This window comes from Ambystoma mexicanum, chromosome 2p (assembly GCF_040938575.1).
Source record: "Ambystoma mexicanum isolate Mex_15411 chromosome 2p, UKY_AmexF1_1, whole genome shotgun sequence".
Lineage (NCBI taxonomy): Eukaryota > Metazoa > Chordata > Amphibia > Caudata > Ambystomatidae > Ambystoma > Ambystoma mexicanum.
The window spans coordinates 797,549,400-797,570,882 of NC_090923.1; the positions used below are offsets into that span (position 1 = coordinate 797,549,400).

Here is a 21,483-nt window from a genome sequence, read left to right on the forward strand (position 1 = left end):
TCAATTTAGACCTTTCCAAAATGGTGAATAGTGAATGTTAAACAAGGTAACAGAGCACCACATGAAAATCGTGGCACTTTTCTCTATTGCAAATGCAGCCGCTGCGAGTGCTTTTTCGCATGACAACTGTCCCTGCATGACTGAGTTGAGCATCCCACTATAATAAGCCAATGGCTTGTGGCCCATTGTGCTCTTTTGGGTCAATATTGCAGTCATGAGCTGTGCATCAGAGTGGGAAAATAAGTAAAACTCCTGCGTATAATCCGGAGTTGCTAAAACAGGGGACGTGCAGATAGCTTCTTTCAAGTCCTCAAATCGTCTATTCATTTCTTCAGGTTATTCCAATTTACAATTTATCGTCTTCGGTCCTTCTCGGGGGCCTTTGTAACAGCAGCCTTGTGTACGCTGCGTAGTCTAGGTTCCATGCCCTACAAGAATTACACAAGGCCAAACACTGCTGCATTTCTTTGATAGTACTGTGTCTAGGAGTGGCACGTACTGCTGCCACCCTATCTGGTTATTTTTCCCCCATTTGCAAATATAAGTTGCCCCAGGTATAGTACCTCCTTTTGGCAGTATCGTAGCTTCTTTTTTTCTGCTTTGTACCCTTTTTGGGCCAGCAATTGCAATAATGCAACAGAATCCCTCCTGTACCGTTGTTCATTTTCACTACATAACAGTAGATCATCCACATACTGGATAATTGTTGGGCTAGGCACATGAATATTTCCCAAGTCGGCATGCAGTACTCTATTGAAAATACTTGGATTTTCACAGTAACCTTGAGGCAATCTCGTGTGCTCGAAGCGCTGTTGACCATGCGTAAATGCAGTGAGATACCATGAATCAGGTTGAATGATTGAGAAGAACGCATTCTTCAGATCCACCACTGTGAAGTGTGTCACTTTCTTGGGAATGCTACATAGGATTGTCACCGGATTTGGAACTACCAGAAACTTCTTCTGCACCACGTCATTAAGAGGACGTAGATGCTGGATCATCCTCCAACTACACCCATTGCTTTCTTGACTGGGTATATGGCCGTATTACACAGGGACGTGTATGGCACAATGATCCCTTGCTCTAATAGAGCCTTAATAGTGCCTTTTATCCTTTTCTCTGCTTCCCTTGACAACGGGTACTAATGCACCCTCAGGAGTACTGCTCCAGACTTCAATGTACTCTATAATGGGGTCACATCTCTCAGTAACCCAACATCATGCGGATTAACAGTCCATAATTGTGCTGGGGTTATCTGCATGCCTGCATTTTATTTCCCGTTTTAATCCATTCTTTACAATATCTGCTCATTTAAAATATTTGGTGCTACTCAGTAGCAAAACTGCCTGCAAGGAGAAACGTGCTTACCTCACTTCACTGAACCGGCAGAGCGAACCGGTAACCACAGACAGCAGACTCGCCGCGCTTCCTGGAGGAGGCGGGGCTCCCCGGCTACACACGACATGTGACGCCATCACGTGATCTCGGGCGCCCTCAAAGCCCGGTGGCTACCACCCTTGTGGCGTTAAGCCCGAGAGGAGTAAAGCCCAGGGACTGTTAAGCGACTGTTAGGCGCGCTGCGGCAGCACAAGAAAGGCAAAGAACACGTGTAGTCCCTATTCCATCGTATTAACCCCGCAGTCACCCTCTCATCACACTCATTACACATATGCCTCCTCCATCACCCATGGAGGGCGACATTAGCCGCCGACTGCGCAGCAGCAGCAAAACAGACCAAGAGAACCTGCAAGATCGCCCTCCCAGTACTAAAACAACTGACAGGCAATGGAAGGGCGAGGCACGTGCGTCAATAACATCTACGACTCCTAAAAAACGTGATTTTGACCCCGGTCACGGAAACTCGAAGCCCACCACACAAGCAGAAGGGCGGGAAAGTCTCGCCACTACAACTGGAAATTCACACTGTCACCCCAGCCAAACAGCAAGAACGGAGCAACTCCAGTCGCCCAGTCTGACTACCGTCTCGGCGAGCGACCCCCTGCCGGTGACCATCGGAGGGTGGGCACGGCAGGGTACTGCAGAGCATGCCTTGACAAACACGATTCAACTACAATCCACTCAACCCACTGACGGGAAAAGTGACCTGGAGGCCTCAAACACCTCGCCATGTCAGCTTCAATCAGCACCCCAGAAACTCGGGGAAAACCCAGATCGGGCAATCACGCCGGTCAGCAGCGCGATGCGCGCTGAGGCGGCCGCAGCGCAAGAACACTCACGCGACACAGCCATCAAGGTTCAGGCTCAGGTCCATCTGAGTCGAGCCTATCAGACGAACCCTGAAAAGAGATTTCACTTTAGAAAGGCCCAGCTAACCACGAGGCGAGGTACCCCAACTTCCACATGGGACACGGAATCCGAAGACGATGTATTCACGAACAAAGGGCTGGAGGGGTACTCACCACCAGAAACAACCAGCACCACGGTCCCTGACCAGGCCCGAAATCAGTCAGTAGTAACTCAGTCCGTGGGCTCCACAGGGTCCCCAGAAGAGGACGAATCCCCAGTCCAGGACCCAGACCAACACCTGAGACCTCAACCATCAAAATCAGTAGAAGGCACGCCTTTGGTACTGGCTGAAACACAGCTGAGCGACAACGATCAACACGACACAGTCTCAACAAACTCACCCCAGAGAGAAAAGACTGCACGCAAAAACGAAAACCCAAATCTGAATGTAATAAGGGAGAAAACAACGATATCAAAGACCCTGGAAAAAAAAGTCACCTCTAAACCATTAGGAGGGCACAAAGGTAACCCGACCCTGACAAACCTAAGCAACCTAAAGGACTACTTTTTAAAGCAACATAAACGAAAGATTAGCCAAGAGTCTGAGCTATCAGACGCCGAAATCCTAGAGGCTATCCAAGATAAATCTCCACTGGGCAAGGCCAGAAAAACTGACACAAATCTCCAAGGACGGATTCAGACGGCACACGCTCTCACCGACCATGAGTCCACGAAATGGGGAGACTTGAATCAAAGGAGACCAGTGCCGCCTGAACTGTCTCAGCAAGAAGAAAGAGAAGAAGACCCGAACAAAAAGAAGTCAGACGAAACAAACAAGCTCCCCGAAGTCTCCCTTAGTCTCCCAAAGCTGCCACACGCAAACTTGCAAACTCCTGTGCTCACCTTAGAGGGACCAAAGCAGACCCACAATTTCCGCCCCAGCCAACAACAAGAAAATCATGTGTGGAACAACCCGCATACTTCGGGGAACCTGACCCAATCGTCGGAAAATCCATCTCAGCCTCCCCAAACGAATGTATCAACTGCAGAAAGAAGACTCTCAGAAAGATTCGCGCCACTCAACGCCGCCAAAGACTCAAACACCCCGTATAAAAGCAGACGCCCCGGAAACACATCAAACATGTCAGAAAACGGCTCTCCATCGACAAAGAAAAAAGATCTTCTGTCAGTGATGTCTGCATTTTCAATAGTGCTAAACCCTTTCACAAAGCTGTACGAATCAATACACGAGGCCTTGAAAGATAATACAGCAATGATTAGTGAACTAAAGGACAAGCTAATTTACGTGGAAGGATATCTCACAGCAATGGAAAGAACGTCGAACTCCACACATTCAAAGTGGGAGGAAAAAATAGACACTGTGATGTCAGAATTACTAAAGAAAGAGGGCACTAAGCATAAAAATGTGGAATCACCAACCAAAACCACACAGTCCACACAGACCGAGAAGATCAAAGAAGTTGCCCCAATCTTCACAAAAATTCCTCCAAAACATAAAACTGACGAGATTACACTAGCACTACTGTCCCCCTCAAAATTCACAGCCAGGGGCAAAGTCAAAGAAAAGACCAAAAACGGCAGCAAACCCTCGGTGTGGCTGCGTCCTAAGGAATCCCCTCAAAAAATCCTTCAAAATCGAAATTTTACTGAGGAAATAGAGACGGGAGCTAACCAAGGGGAAGTGACAACGAACTCCACACTTACAAACTCGAAGCAGTTGACCGCAACAGACACAATCAGAATAAGGGTAGACTCAATTTCATGCTCAGACTTGTCAAACATATCGTTGTACCCTGACGAAAGGGAACTAGACTCTCCACCGCCGTCAAACTTCAACGACGCTTCAAAACAAACGCAAACAAACCCATCAACCAAAGATGAACCTATCCGAGAACATAAGAAAAAAAACTACCCCGAGGCATCAAGGGAGCCGCCTAGACAACAATCTCGCTCAAACTCTCCATCTACTGCCTTAGAAGCCCTGAAAAACTTAAAGGAGACTCACGTATACATTGGACATGAGCCTCACAGAGACCGAGACCAGAAACACTACAAACTGAACTATCCTGCCAGAGTTCAGTCATCGAAGGATCAAAGAGCAAAAAAGGACACTGCTTCAGACAAAGACAAGACCTCTGAAGGGGGTAAAATCTTCAAGCTAGAACAAATATCATCTAAAGATTCTTACCTGGTCCTAAACCGCAGAACAGTCTTAAAAAGACTGGGGAAAATAGGAACACTCAGCCACCTAAGAACGGAAGACTTCACACTGGTCGAACCCTACCACCGGGAACACAAAGCAAAAGCTTACCTCCATTTAAGAAGAAAAACATCATTGGAGTTAACTCCCGATGTGCAAAAGGACCTCCAAAAAATGGGCCTAAAAATCCACTGCCTTCAGAAACAATCGAAGGAAAACATCAAGCCGACAAAAGAAAAAACTGAAGATCTAAATCGAGATAGGGAGCGACATAGAGAAAATTACGCACAGAGGCTTCCGAGAAAACAAAATGCGGCACACGGCGACGAAAGGTGGTGGCGGAGAAACCAAACTACGACTCCAATTAACAACTACGACGCTTCAAAAACACAAAGTCACCACGAGAAAAGAGAAACCAGACCATCTAGAACGGAACTCACAAAGGAGAGCAGACCACTAAGAGAAATAAACGTAACGCCAGCACGCAACCCATGGAAATGGATTACGGAAACCTTTGCGCAAACTCACAAGAAATAGCAACAAAACCAAGGACCACATTCGACGGAGAAACAATACACCGGTCCTTTAAACCCTCTACAAAAATGCTCCCTAAACATGGCTTCGTGGAATACGAGAGGACATCAACATCTTACAACGCCTAGCGACACAAATTTAGGTATGTTTGAATTGATCTGCCTCCAATAAACATGGTTGGTCCACAAACCAGCCATGGACGGATACGTAACAGAGGTCTCGCCCGCCTGCAAATCCATCCTAGGACGCCCCTCCGGAGGCATACTAACAGCTATCCGGATTGGCTCAGGGATTATTCCAAAAGGGAAAATAGCAGAGCGCTACGGAATGCTGACGACGTTGGCTGCATGGTGCCATCAAGACTTAACCAGTGATGCTTGGACAAACTCGGAGTTAGGCATAATAAATCTCTACTGGAACCCGGCGAAAACCAGCACTATAGAATTCTGCACCATGGTCGCCAACCAAATTGACGACCTAACGGTGGAGCGGAAAGTACCCAACATCATCATCTGCGGTGATCTGAACTCCAAATGTGAGGGGAGAGTAAAAAACAAACAAAGCCCAAACTCAATGATGGACGAAAGAGGTCGAGCCTGGTCCCTCCTAATGAAATCAAGGAACTTCCACAATGTATCATCACTCCAAGATCGAAAATCACAAATCCCTACGTGTGAAAGACTGAGCTCGACAACTACTCTGGATTACATATTCATCACGGAAGGGCTGATAGCCTATTTCACTGACTTCACGGTGGTAAAAACGCAGGAAAGTGACCACAACCTTCTAAAAATGTCATGGAACGGAACAGCTCCATCAAGACCCTTCTACCCTGCAGTAGTGGAAGCTAACCCACAACAAAACAGGCTTCGCTTAACCCCCGAAAATGTAAAAGACATTTTTTCCAACATCGCAAGGAAAACCGTTCAAATAACAAAGAGCAAAAGCGACAGACGACCAGAATACGTGTCACTTTTGGCCGCACACAAAACGAAATTTGCAGGAACAAAAACAGGGAAACCGATCCATATGCATTCTTTCGACACTGAAGTGGCAACAAAATGAAAAAATCTTAAACTGAAAAAAACGGCCATAAGAGCTGACTCGCCGGAAACATGGCTTAATTACCAAGCAGAACAAAAGTCTTACAAATCATGGTTAAAACAGCACCGGTTGCTCATGTACCAAAACGACGCTGAAAAAATGCTCCACACTTGCGCCACAAGGAACACTCGAGACTTTTGGTCACTACTGAAATCAATCAATGGGCAGAAAGAAAACGTGCTGGCAAACTGTGTCCCAGAGTCAAAGTGGATTCAGCACTTCACGGAGTTATACCGCTGCCCTACCTCTCCGTCACTACATCTTCCCGCCCTCTCAGACTCCTCATGGATCACTCTCTCATCGGTCGAGGACATCATAGAAGCGATCAACAAACTCAAATCTTCAAGGGCGCCAGGGCCAGGTTGCTTGACTAACACTGACCTTAAGGCACACCCACTACTATGGGCGCAAGCAATTGGCGAAATATTTACTCAAATTCAGAAAACTAAAGACATTCCCAAAACGTGGACAGAGGCTGTACTGGTGCCCATCTATAAGAAAGGAAACAGACACCCCCGCCAATTACAGACCTATTGTCTTACTGGATGTCATAGGGAAAATTTTCGCAGCACTACTCCTCCGCCACTTCAAAGTCTGGGCCAGCGCCTCCCCGGCAGCCGACATGTTTCAAACAGGATTCCAGAAGGGAGCAGGAACGTCAATCAACCTACTGTTCCTGAACATACTAAAAGCAAATACAAAGAAGGGCACGGGAAAGGTCCACATGGCAATGGTGGACTTGTCCCAGGCCTTTGATCTGGTAGATCGAGAAAGACTGTGGACCAAGTTAGCCACCTGGAAATGTCCAGACTCGATTCTCGCACCAGTAATGGCACTCCATGAAACCACCTCACTCAGAGTCCGCCTAAACCAACAAGGCACACTCTCAGAGCAAATCTTTACAAAACGGGGAGTAAAACAGGGCTGCCCATTAGCCCCAGCTCTGTTCATCTCGTTTATTGGAGACTTTCAAGACTCAGCGAACTCAGTAAGATCCTTCCCACCGCAAGTGGGTACCTCTAAAGTACCGAGACTGTGGTACGCCGACGACTTAATTCTGATTGACCAGACGGCCGTGGGCCTTCAGAGACAGCTAACAAACTTGGCCAAATACATGGAAGAAAATAATCTGCAAATAAACAAAAGCAAAACTATAATCCTGTCCTTTTCAAAAAGCAAAAAAAAGACAAAGAAGCGTCCGGCATGGTTTCTCGACAAAGAAAAAATCGAAGTAGTAGACGAGTTTAAGTACCTGGGCATTCAACTAGACAACACTTTGAACGACACTTCACTTCAAGCCTCGTTATGGTCAAAAATCAAGAACTTGACAGCCCAATCTCGAGCTGTCGACAAAAAATTCGGCAAGTTCTCTTGGACCCCGGTACTGCAATTCTACAAAACTAAGGTAGTACCGGCCATAACATACGGCATGGCAGCCAACTTAACTCTACCTGCCGAATTTTGGCTGAGACTGGAAGGATTTCTATGGAAATCGGTTTTGGGGCTTCCTACGTCAGCCCCCATGCCAGCCATTCGGCGTGACCTTGGCCTTCCTTCACTAGCCTCAGTTGTCATGCAAAGCGCAATTCTACTTTACAGGAAAATACAAACCCCTGACTCTCTGCCGATTTTTCGGATATTAGAAAACGAACTGGAAAACGGGAAGTGCACACCATTCACCAACTGGGCGAAGAAAATTGGACAGAAACTAGAAGAAGTCCACTGCACGGACGATCTCCTCATCTCAAATCCTGGGCGCGTGAAGCAAAAACTTTTAGAACAAGACTGGATACGTACTAACGAGAAAATCCTAACGTACACATCCCTAAAAGACTTGCTACCTACTTACAATCGCCCAAAGGTTCCGCTGAAATATTGCGAAAAATTTCCCGAAAAAGGGCTGAGAAAAACTCTTCTACGGGCCCGCCTGAATCTTCTGCACACGAGAGAAATTTTGGCCAAAAGAGCGCTGGTAAATTCTCCTCACTGCCGGGTCTGTGGTCTAGTTGACCAAATAGAATCTGTCCGTCATCTACTCACCTCATGTCCTGGATTGGCGCACGAAAGAAGGGCTTACTTGACACCACTCATCACGTGCCCGTTCACACTCGACGAAGAGACAATATGGTTTCGGTTAATCGCAGGCGATTGCACTAGATGGTTCAGAGTGGCAGCTAAATTTCTGGAAGTAGCTCTAGCAAAAGCCAGTGACATTACCTCATCGCCTGCAACAGCACCAAGAGACCCTCAAGGAAATTCGAGAGTGGTGTCTTAAGTTCTTAAGTTAAGTTCTGGGTCAAATTTCTTAGAAGTAGCACAAACACAGTTCACCACAGCACAGATTTGTAAAAAACCTTAAACAGGTTTAAAAAAAAAAAAAAAAAAAAATAATAATAATTGTGCTGGCACATATCGCATGTCCTCCTCAGAAAATAAAGACCGGGTTAGCACTGCCATCAGGAGGCACTGTACCTTCCTATATTGCACAATGTCACCACAGGGGATGCAGATTTCCGAAATTACCTCCGCATCTTGCTCACTGTCCTCAAATAAGTAATTTCCTTCAATCGTACTGTTGGGTCTAGACATAGTACTGTGCGCCACTCGCAACCGCCCTGGTGTGTTCCAATCAAGACTACTCTCTTGTCGGACACTACTAGTCCTTAAAAATCTAATGACAATATTGTCCCTGCCACCATCTCGGGTGGCACCATGGGTCGGAAAATAAAATCTGTGTGCACTCGCCAACATTATGTCGCAATTTGAGGCACTGCTTTTGCTACTATCTTGATACCATAGACAAATATGTCCGTGACCACAGAAACCCCACGGACGACTGTCCCTTGCCATTGCATTGATTACCATTGCTCGCGTTCCATTTAGTTTACTAAACAGATCCCTACCCAACAGGTTAACACGGGAACTCTCTGAATATAACAAGGGGACTCATACTACCTTCCCTCCCACTTTTATATCCAGCTCCTCAGTGTATGGAACCGTAGAAATAGCCCCAGAGAATACCCGCGTGTCAAGAGTTTTAACCGATGATGGAAAGTTCCCCTCCATAATGCATGATGCATGATTTAGTCGCCCCGGAATCTACCATAAATATAAATTGCTTGTTTACCATTTCTGCCTCCACCAAGGGCTCCTCTTCAGGGTGTGCGGTTGTCAATAGGATTGGACACAGAAGTGCTCTCTGTGGGCTGTCCTAATCAGAATATGTATTTTGTTCCAGAGAAAAAAGGGCCGCCGCCCACTATTGTAACTCCTTGGATCGGGGCGCCTGTTCCTCTTGTCACCCTGTTGAACTGTGTTCCCTCACCCTGCTGTGGTTGTTGCCCACGTTGCCCTAGCCTGTCATAAGGGAACTGATTTTGACCCCCTCGCCCAAATTGCTGGTGTCTCATTCCTTGAGGCCCTTGGAATCCCTGCCCTGGTGGTGATGGCCCATAATTAAATCCCATCTCAGGCCTGTTTCTGCATTCCCTTACGAAATGCCCTCATCTCCCGCAGTACCAGTAGTGATGTTCCCAATCCTCCTCCCCGGGGTCCTATCCCCAAAGCCTCCTGCTCCTAAAAATCCTCCTCTTCCCCTTGGTGCTCCTTCGTACTGCTACTGTGAGTTGGGGTACTGTCCCCCCCTCCCCATTGTCCCTATCCTTATTCACCCCATAGTGCCGCAATTTGGTCTCCTGTCCTTTCCCCCTAAGCCGGTGCCATCACCGGTACTTGGATGACAAACTTATTTAGTTTCTTTTCCACTAGTTTTGCCTCATCCGTTTGCTGCTTTTGAGTGGTCTCCTTGTCCTGCTCCTTGATTCTCTTACAATGGTGGACTATTATACTTTGTATAACTGCCCACCCTTTGGCTTCAACTCTCACAATTTTATCTAGTGCCTTCTGGACCTCTTTTGGTAAACCTCTCTTTATGATAAAATAGAAAAATGGTACAGAGTGGTCCCATTGCCCTCCTGTCTCAACTCTCCACATTTCCTGTAATTTAAGAATAAACCTAACTGGATCCTTATCACCCATCGTGCACTGCATTAAAGAATGTAAATCAGGGGTATCTGGGTACATCTTTCGTATGGGGCATCCAATACCCTTCCCCTTACTTCATTAAAGGCTGCTCCATCATGTTCATTATCTGCAAGAATTACCCCAGGGTACCCAGCCCTTGTCCATATGTCCCCAGCCTGGTCCCCAACTATGGGGACCAGTAAAGGTTTAAGGTCTCCTAGTGCTAAGGCTACCCCTGCTTTTTGTTTCTCATATTCATAGATCCATTTACTGGCTCCGGCTGCAAGCTGGGGAAGAGATTTAATCAAATTATTTTGTCCATTTGAGGCCATGGCACATACTGCATTAACCCTACTCCTTTATGTATAAGAGGCATCTGCATGTCTATTTTGTTTTCTACTCCTTTTTTAGTATTCTTCTGATCTTGTACTACCACCATTAAATCTGGTCTATTCCTTGGTCTCTTCCCTCCTCACTGCCTCTTGTGGCGGGAATGGGTTTCTTGGCGCCTCCTCTCTTTGATCTCTTTCTTGCCCTGCCACTTCATTATTTCTGCCACCTTTATCTTCCCATTCTTTTTTCCTTGCTTGTTCTACTTCTTGTCCCAGGACCGTCCATACCCTCTCCCCATCTTTTTTCAACACAAACATTTCTTATTGCCCCAGGGTTGAATCTAACCAAAAACTCTCCCGACTTCCAATCCCCTATTTTTTGCACTGGTACCCTTATTTGTGGTGGTACTTCTTCAGGTTCTTGTAACCTGACCAACCTTTCCCGCAATGCTCTTAACGCGTTGTTTATATCTGCTTTTGAACCCCCTCGGTACACTGATGCTACAGGCATGTCAGCGTTTGTGGATGGGCTATATGGAGGTGAAGGAGCAAAAGCTCTTTAGTTTCCCCCGCTAGTTACTAATTCTGATAATCCTGTTGTTGACACTCTCTATCACTGGAGGCTTATATACTTTATCTGTATACCCTACGGCAGGTTTAGGCGTTACGGGGTATATCCCCTTACACTGGACCTCTCTCATTTTTCTGATCTTCCATATCCTCGAATAATCGGCAGAGATCTAGAACCTCATCTTTTTTTGGAATTTTTCCCCCTTCTATTTTGCTGTTAAAAAGATTAACATTTTTTCTAGCATGTTTCTGCTATGGGAGCCCTGCTCCGACCAGGAACAGGACACCCCCCACTTCCTTTGTTTCCAATACCCATTGTTTATGATATTTATCTATCCTGTCTATGCATGTGTTTTATTGGGGTTTCTTCCCCCATAATGTTGCATGCAGCCCTAATGCTTCACTTATACCTTACTGCTATGCTGTGCACGCTGCCGCTTGCTACACAAAAATACAGATTACGCCACTTTCTTCCCCCACCCCCCTTTATTCTTTGCCACTTCACACACACCGACTCATCCACCCTTTTTCACCACAAAACACGGCAAAAAAATAAAAAAATAATTCACTAAAATCCAGGCCCATTCCATATACCAAGCCACTACTTATTATCCTCATGTCCTTGTAGTGCCACCTTCCCAGCTTTTTTAATATGCAGGGGAGCCCATTGCTTTTATTGTCATAAAGGAATACTGTGTGGTACTACCTTCTCAACCTGTTATGGCTGTGGATCCCTTACTTCTCAGTCTTTATACGCCGAGGCTCCCTTTCATCTCAGTCTTTATACGCGGAGGCTCCATTTTTCCATTATAAAAAGTAGAAAAACAGAAATACGCGACAATTTCAACACATAGCCCAACTCCTATCCAATTTATACCTTAACACATCACCTGAAATCCTAGCCAATCTATACCGTAACACATCACCAAAGGTCCTATTCAATCTATGTCATTGACCTCGTACTTCATCCATTCATACCAACATACTGTCATACTGTCATACATACATGTCCCCTTTTTGTTATCTCTTACAAGAATATACTCGCATCTGAATGTTCATTCGAGTATCATCCGTTACGAAGTCTCACTACTGGCCTGTCTTTCTCTCTGGAGCCACACCCCGATGTAGTGAGCTGAGAGGATGTCTTTTAAAATGGCTCCTAATAAAACCGTTTCAGGAAACACATGTTTTTTGATTTAGGGGACCGGTTGCTATAGATGGGCGCAACTCCTTCCCGATGACTAGGTATGGGTCTTCGCAACGTACAGGGAAAGATGTAAAGATGTAAATGTCAACACTTGTAAGGGTGTGCCTAATTGTAAGGGTGTCCCTAATTACGCTCACACCAGAATAAATACACCCCTCTAGGGAAATAAGGCCAAGAGTCTATCTTGTAAGGATAACACATTTAATCTTACAAAAATACGGATGGTAGCAAAGGACTCTGCTGCCTGAACAGTCTTCTCCTGTCCCTCATCCGTTCCTTTCCCCTGCCACAGTGGTGCATGCAGGAGTTTATATAGTCTGGTCTTGTAGTGGCGTCACTGGATACGGGCCTTGGTTTGTCAGAGAAAGTCAAGCAAGCTTATACACAATGCACTGGAAGAGCAAACAGTTTGTTGTACGGTCCCTGGAACCTAACCCTTTGTAAAGGTTGTAGGCCAATGCTGGTCCTACTGGGCTTTGGATGCTTGGATTTCAGAGATGCACACGTTACTTACCAAACTGGTAACGTTCTTTCGATGGGACATTCCTCCAACATATTCCTTATCTTTGATATAATCCATTCCAGCTTGCTGGCCTTGGAAATTTTTTCCAGTAGAGGGCGCTGCGCGTCGACGTCCCTCGAGTCGGTGTCCCTCGACAGCCTCCGTATCTGCGCCGACATCATCATGAGTATAAATAGACTTGCGCACCGTCCGTTGCTCAGTTCCGTTTTGAAGTTTACATTTTCTTTGCATTAATTGGTTAGTAACCTTAAAGGAGCGTAAGCTGCAACTACAAGGGAAGTTTTACTGCAGGGATGGATGGGAGGGGCGATAAGGAATACGTCAGAGGAATATCCCATCGAAAGAACGTTACCAGTTTGGTAAGTAACTTGTTCTTCGAAGGGATTGTGTTTTACGACGTATTCCTTATCTTTGATAGACTCCCATAGCAGTGGTATATAGAGGAGACGGGAGTAAAAATGAAATGTTTCCCTTTAAAGATGTACAGAATGCAACACAGCTTTTCCAAATGTTGTCTCCTGGCTAGGAGGAGGAATCAAGGCTGTACAATTTGGTAAGTGTGTGTGCGGATGACCATGTGGCAGCCACACTTATGTCCTTAATTGGAACTCCTCATTGGAGAGCAGAAGAGGCTGCGATACGAATGGGCTCTTCTCCTGCCAATTTCTAGCATTCTATAATAGTTTAAATAATCCATCTTGAAATGGTTTGTTTTGTAATTGGCAAACCTAATTTGTGCCCTGTATATCCTACAAACAATTGGTCTGCTTGTCTGATGCTTGCAAGTTTACTAATGTAAAACGTTAAGGCACACCTTGGATCTAGCCTGTGTAATCTCTCTTCCTCTTTCCCTGGATGGGGAGAAGGATAGAACTAGGGGAAAGTTATTTTCTGAGTAATGTGGAATTCAGAGACCACCTTTGGGAGAAAATTGGGCTTCACTTGGAAAACAACCTTATCTTTATGAAAGATTGTATGAGGAGGTTTGCAAGATAGAGCTTGTAATTCGCTCACTCTTCTGGCAGAAGTTAGAGCCACTAGAAAAAGTGTTTTAAGAGTGAGAAACCGTAATGAACAGGAATTAAGAAGTTCAAAAGGGGTACCCATCAGAAACGTTAAGACTAGGTTTAGGTCCCACAATGGAACTTGAAAAGGTTTTGGGGATAAACATTAGTTAATCCTTTCAGAAATTGAATTACTAAGGGTAAATGGAAATATGAAGGCTCCTCAGCAGTACGCTTAAGGATTGACAGCACTGTGAGGTAGCCCTTGATCGTACCAACTTGGAGACCTGAATTTGCTAAGTAAAGCAAGAAAGATAACACCATCGCTGTCTTACATGAAAAGGGTTCAATATTCTTTTCTCTACACCAGCTGCAAAATTTGTTCCAACGGCAGCGGTATAATGTCTGTTGCTGGCCTTCTGGCTGAAAACAATACCTCCATGACGTCATCCGAGAGGTCCCAATCCTTGTATCTCAACCTTTCAGAAACCAGGCGTGAAGGTTGAGGGTTCTGATATCCAGATGGAGAACCTGACCTCCCTTCTGCGAGAGAAGATCCTCTCTTTGCGGAACACGAATCAGAGGGCAGATGGACATGTCTAGAAGATCCGGGTACCACGTTCTCCTGGCCCAATCCGGGGCAATTAGGATAATGGGTTCCGGAATCTTCTCAACCTCCTGATCATTTGAGGAATGACGTGGATTGGAGGAAACGCGTACAGAAGTGGATACTCCCAGTCCACTACGAACGCGTCCCCTAGAGCTCCTCTCGGGGGAAATTCCCTTGAGCAATACTGATCGCACTTCCTGTTGATGCTGGTGGCAAACAGATCCACTTGAGGGGTTCCCCAAAGGGCGAAGATCTAGTTCCCAAGCTAGTTCCCACTCGTAGGAGACTGTGCTCTGCCTGCTCAGAGCGTCCGCCGTCAAGTTCTTCTCTCCGGCTACGTGAACTGCCGATCGAGAGATTCCTTCTTGAATTGCCCAAAACCAGAGCTGCATTGCCTCTCTGCACAGTGGCAGTGATCCTACGCCTCCTCTTTTGTTGAGGTAGTGCATGGCCACTGTGTTGTCCGTCATTATCAGGACATTTTTTCCCTATACTGATGGCAGAAAAGCTTTCAGCGCTAGTCTGATTGCTCTCAGCTCCAATAGGTTGATGTGTAGTCTGGACTCCGATGGAGACCAACGACCGCTGATGGTCAAGTCGTTGGCATGGGCTCCCCACCCTGTGAGAGAAGCAACCGTGAATACTGTTATCTCTGGCCATGGTTGCCAAAACTGTTCTCCTTTTAAGATGTTCTCCCGACAGGCCCACCAATGAAGGTCTCGAGTTACTCAGTCCGGAATTAGTAGATGATCTGACATTCTCCCTGAGAATTGTGACCACTGGGTCCTTAGTGCCCACTGGAGGGATCTCATTCTCAGACGAGCCTCTGGCACTAGGAAAATGCAGGATGCCATGAGGCTGAGCAACCTCAAAAAGTCGAAGGCTGGAAGACGTTGGGCATTTTGAAACCTGGTGACCATCTGTAGAATATCTTGAGCCCTCACCTCTGGTGGCGAGGCTTTTCCAAGGGATGTGCCCAGGACTGCTCCAATGAACTGGAGTCTCTGTGATGGTATCATCTGTGACTTCTTGAAGTTGAGGGAGAAGCCCAGCTTGTGAAGGAATTGGCAAACATAATCTAGATGGATCAGCGCTTGTTTCGGGGATACTGCTCTGATCAACCAGTTATCCAGGTATGGGTAGACGTGAATCCCTTCCCTCCTTAAACTTGCAGCCAGAACTGCCATTAGCTTGGTAAAGACCCTCGGGGCAGAGGTCAGCCCAAATGGCAGAACTCGAAATTGATAATGAGAGTTGCCAATTGTGAACCTCGGGTATTGCCTGTGGTTGAGATGGATTGGCACAAGGAAATAAGCATCCTGAAGCTCTAGAGATACCAACCAGTCCTGAAGCTGGAGGGCCTGAAGGATCTGAGAAAGCGTTACCATCTTGACCTTGTCTTTCCTGGGGAATTTGTTCAATTCTCGCAAGTCCAAGATGGGTCTCAATCCTCTGTCCTTCTTTGGTACTAGAAAGTAGGGGGAATACCAACCCTTTTCCTCTCCACTACAGGTACCGGTTCTATGGCACCTTTCTCTAGCAGGCCTGAATTCTCCTGCATAAGGAGCGGGTCTGAAAACTTCAAAGAGTTGTTCCCCGGTGGATGACTCTGAGGAGTGTGTAGGAAAGGCAGGCAGTAACCTTGGGCAACTGTCTCCAATGCCCAAGCATGTGACGTAATATTCTGCCAGTTGTTGAGTTAACCTGCCCCCTACTGGTGTCTTGTGAGGGGAGAACTCAGAGGGGTTTAGAAGCGGCTGACGCAGATGTGGAGGGCAAAGTAGCACCTGCTGATGCAGATTTTGTACTTTTGCCCAGTCCACCACAGGTGAATCGTCTCTGGCCCCTTTGAGCTGGCTGTCCTCTGCCTTTTCCAAATGCGGAGTAAAAGCGAAAGGACTTACTCCTCCAGGAAGTACCTGTGGCATGATTTGGAGTTTGCCAGATTGCAGCCCCAAGGGATTTCGCCGCTGCTTTGGGTGTTTGCAATTTCTCCAGGCTGTCATTAGCCTTCTTTCCAAATAGAGAAGTGCCGTCAAAAAAAGGGCATATTTAGAAGTCTGGCTTGCACATCTGGAGCAAACCCAGACTTCCGCAACCACGCAAACCTGCGTATTGTGGCACTCGCCGCCATGGCCCTGCTGATACTGTCAGCAGAGTCAATGCCAGTTTGACGGGACTCACACATTGGATCCTTTCCATCCTTGATGATGTTTAAGAATGCTTCCCGTTCTTCCCCTTCTGGGAGACAGTCAGCCGCAGATGAAGCACACTCCCAAAGTGTGTGGCTAAATCTTGCTAGCGTGCAAGTGGCGTTGATAGATTGAAGTGCCTTAATACATGCCGAAAAGACTTTTTTTGACATGGCGTCCAATCTTTTATCATCTCTGTCTTGTGGAAAAGTGGGGTATGCCGATTTACTGTTTGATGAAGTCGCTGCCTGCACAACTAAACTCTCTGGAGTTGGATGTTTGCTTAGATATTCAGGATCTGAAGTTGATTTTTTTGTATTTAGCAGAGTTTTTTATTTACTGCAGGGATAACTTCAGGAGTCTCCCAATTTGCAGATATTTTTATTTGCAGAGCAGCATGAAAAGGGACAACGGGATCCTCTTGGGGTGCTTTATCTAATATAACAGTAAGGCCATCTGCTGAACAGAAGGTGCAGGTGTAGTCCTCCCCATAAATTCAATTATTCTAGCTATGAGAGCCCTATAAAGGTAGGTCACCATGTTCTCCAGGGTCTGGTCTAGAAAACTCTACTTCTGGAGATGTATCTATACCACTTGCCTCATGTAGAGACTCCTATTTTCTTCAGAGATTAATTCCTCTGGAATGGGTATTGTAGTCCTTTCCTTTGCAGACCAAAGGGTCTCATTGTCAGAGTCCTCCCCTTCCTCATATATGGAGGACAAGGCTCTAAAGTAATCAGACCTAAGATATGGAGTAAACCCCATTTCTAGAGAAGAAGGAGCCAAATGTGTTGTTACTGCCTGAGAAAACGCTGTGGTTGTCGACGTGGACATTGTAGGCTTTGACAATCCTGAAAAGAGTGTCAAAAACATTGGAAAAGGCCTTGATGACCTCGAGAGGATCGGAATCCTACTCGTTGTCGTCGAGATTGTCGATGCCACTCTTGACGTCATGGTCGAGGCTTTCGACATCTCTGGTGCCTGTGAGGTAGTGGCAGTTCTAAGCTTGTCCTTCATCGGGGTCGACGACGGCGTCGATGAGACAGATTTATGCGTCGAAGGTTCCTTCGACAAATGCGTTGATGACGTAGATTTGTGAGTCGAAGGAATCTTCGACGACGGCGTCGTCGATGACGCAGTCTTATTGCCTTTACTCGAGCGTTCATGACGCTCTAATATTTTTACTCGGCGGGTTCAACGACTCGCAGTGTTTTGATTTTTCGGGTCTTTCACCCAGGGTATCACCTTTAGACGTCTCCGAGGGGGTCGAGGCCGCTTTCTCAGATGCTAAGCATTTTTTTGCGGAATTCCTCCCACTTAGCCAGAGAGCTGTGTTTCGTGGGGCAGGTGACCCTTTCCGAGGGAGGGGGAGATCTATGACGCTGCTTCTTAGAGTGTCTTTATCTCGAAGAATGATGAGAACCACTTTGAGATCTCGATTAGGAATGTTTCTTTTGACGACGAGGAGATGAATGCCTCGACTTAGCCGAAGAAACTTTTGAAGGGGTAGAAGTTTTAAAAGCCTTACCTCTTTCTAACTTCCCCTTACGCTCCTTCAAGGCTTACGCCGTCATAGACATACAGTCCTCACACTCCGAACAGTGATGCTCCGATCCCAGGCACCACAAACAGATCCTGTGAGGATCCGTTAAAGAGATTTTCTTTCCACAGTCGCGACATTTTTTTAAACCAGACCGTGGAGTCCATGGTTCGGATGAAGATGCCATCGTTATAAATTTAGATTTTCGAAGAAATAAGAAGATTTTTATGAAGAATGGAACCGAGCGTTACGTTTCCGAGGCACACGAAGCGCGGAGAAACGGAACCGAGCAACAGAAGCTGTGCAAGTCTATTTATACTCATGATGACGTCGGCACCGATACGGAGGCTGTAGAGGGACACCGACTCGAGGGACGTCAACACATAGCGCCCTCTACTGGAAAAAATGTCCAAGGCCAGCAAGCTGGAATGGATTATATCAAAGATAAGGAATATGTCGGAGGACACAATCCCTTCGAAAGTTTATTTCTTCCCCTACCTTTCCTGGGTACATTTTCATGATGCAGTCATTCGAGCACCCAAACCAAGGGCAGGTTTGTCAGATTTGATACCTACTCCCCCCTTAGAGGGGTTTGACTTCTCTTTTGGTTGGCTTGGGCCATTCCAGAACCCAGCAGAGGTTTATTTTCCGGTCAGTTTGTGGCAAGTCCCCGGGCTGAGGTTCTCCATCAGTCCTCCTGGTTCCACTTCTGAATGAGCCCTCTGGCTCATGATGAGTACCCCTGTTTCAGGTGATTACCGAGTCCTCCCTGCTCCGATTCACAGAGACTTCTTATGCTTCAAAATGAACCCTTCCTGAGCCACGTCCACAACAAGCTCTCCAGGCTTAGATTAATAAACAAGCAAATATTTGCATCTACCATGTTGGGGTCTGCCACCCCTTCCCCTGCCCCTAGAAAGCAGACTATTGATCACAACTATTTTGTATCTATATCTTTCTTTCTCGCAAGCTTTACTTTAAATGGGGGACTTGGTATACTGCAATAAGGAAGCCCCATCATGACACCCCCAATTCTGCCATGGTTTTCTTAGGTTTGCGTGTGAGTTGCTTGCTCCCGCAAACTGCTGCCCACATTTGTTCAGGGTTCCCCTTGTGACTCATGCCACAGTAAGTGTATGGTAAAATCGCAATTGTGTCAGTATTTCAACCCGCGGACTGCTTGCACATTCTTTTCCTTCTCTATTGATCTGCATTACATTCATGATCAGTACTCTGGGATCGAAATTACAGGGAGCTCCTTGCAGCGTCTGCCCGACACTTGCTAATAGTAGGGGAAATGAGGTTGTTGTGATCGACTAAGATGAGAATGGGGGCTGTTGGGAAGAGGCACTAGAGGGGTCCTCAACATACCAACTGCAGGGCCGACATCGAAGAGTGGGCATCTTCCTCAAGCTCCAAGCTTCTGTGCAGCCCAATTATTGTGAGTTTGTCACAGAGGACCAACCAAGGTTGTCTGGGTCCCCTTCATGAACTATGCATCCAACAGTGTCAGATGTTGAAAACTTGCTGCAGCTGTTAACTATGGAGGTTTTTTTCGGCTAAATGTACATGCATATACGTACTTCTCTGTACTTACAAATGATCTATGTTGCTGTCTTGTTTGCATACAGCTGATGCCCCATCTCATTTAAATCCTCCCTTTACTTTTTTCCTTTTAGACATTTACTGCCAGTTGATTTTGGAGTTAAGGATCCCTTATATGCTTGTTTTCCGTTCTTTGGGCTTTGTTTTAAGTTTGTTGGGGCTTTGGAGTAAATCCACAAAAGTGGTTTCTGTATGTGTTTCTATATACTTTACCATACATTTCATTTACTGATGAATAAAAAGCTGAAAGAAGAGGGGTGTACTCTGTTAACAGTTACAAAGAACCAAAAAGGTCACCAGTTACCGAATCCCGATTTACAAAAGGGACAGTAAAATAGTTTCATTCTGTTACACAATCCAAAGTAAAAGGATCCAGGGGCAGAGAGTGAAGCATGCAGGTGACCTTTCGTTTGGCGGGTGGGGAGCAGAGGCAGGTGGATGGACACACTGTTACTTGGCATCACTATTTTGACCCTTTAGCTTAATGCTCTGGCACCAAACACAAGAAAGAAATAGTCCAGACTTTGATCATGGAGGCCAGTGGATGTAGGCGTACCTCACGGTGGCAGAGGGGGGACAGAATCAACCCGAACTCTTAATTTACATTTTTCTCTCCTACAAACCTTTGAAAAAATAAGAACATACCCCAGGCCAGACGTGCCGGACTTCCTGTCTCACAATCATGCCCTCTGGGTCTTGGTTTCCATACCAATACTGCCTACTCCGGTAAATGATTCCACACACGAAGCACTCCAGCACGTATCTAAGAACACCATAAGAAATACAGAAAAAGTCAAACTCTTAGAAATCAGGCTGGAAAGAGTAAAAAGAAAAGTTGACAACTGTTAAAACTGTTAAGAGCGTAATTGGATTTGTTGTAACCCCACGTAACAAACACCTCCAACAATATATGATTTTCATGCATCACCCACCCACCTATAGCAAATACAATAACATGAAAGATAGAGGTGGCAAGGAGTTGTGGACTTTTCCAGGCATTGTGAAGTTGGATTGCCCTCCTGTCATCCTGGCAAGTCAATGGCTGGGATGTAGATTAGTCTATAGGCAATGCCTAAGTGTGCATCTGCTGGACGATGTACCTAACCATGTGCCAAGGTTGGCAGGGTTGGAAAGGGGTTATTTGCAAGGAAATACCATATTTTATGAGAGAGATGGAGTGCTGTTCCCACCAACGTTTGCAGAGCACTACACAAACATGGGGTAGAGGTGCCTTATACAAAAGGCTTGGTCCCTTTATAGAGGTAAAGGCTGGAGTTCAGGTCACCTCTGTCTAAAGTGGTGTACTCTTTCAGATGAGGGTTACAACCATTACCTACTCGAAGTTTTAGTGTCAAACCCCATGGTTAAGTGGGTTATCCAGCATTACAACACACAGCTTTACCACCAAACTTTCAAGCTTGAAGTTGGGTCAGGGTTTCAGTATGAATCTCCTACCCTCATGACTGACCCTTCAGAGATTAAGGGTGACATTCTAGTTAATCACAGCAGTGTTTAGTTTCATGGCCCAATCAACATCCAGCCTGCATCCACTTTAAAATACTTTTTTGCTTTATATGTATACTTACCCTGCCCATGCAAACTTGGCAAGTCCCAACCAAGGGTTCTCATTAGATGCCACGGTTTTTGGGATCACAATCACTTCACGTCCTCCTTCATAACATTTCTTTGAAGAGAGAGAAAGAAAGGATAAGACAGCTTCTGAACAAATACCTATTCGACCATGTCCTGTACAAATACCTACTAGCCTAAC

The 21,483-nt window shown here is 46.0% G+C and overlaps 1 protein-coding gene across 3 annotated transcripts in view; it reads right to left on the reverse strand.

Moving 5' to 3' along the window:
* Positions 1 to 21,483, reverse strand: part of LOC138566803 (zinc finger FYVE domain-containing protein 1-like) — a 730,070-nt gene that overhangs the window by 125,150 nt on the left and 583,437 nt on the right. For all 3 annotated transcript variants that reach the window (XM_069644465.1, XM_069644464.1, XM_069644466.1), the window contains 2 exons: positions 21,299 to 21,396; positions 20,358 to 20,475 (listed from right to left, as the gene is read on the reverse strand). In XM_069644465.1, coding sequence (XP_069500566.1) covers positions 20,358 to 20,475; positions 21,299 to 21,396 — 216 coding nt within the window. The remainder of the gene's footprint in view (positions 1 to 20,357; positions 20,476 to 21,298; positions 21,397 to 21,483) is intronic.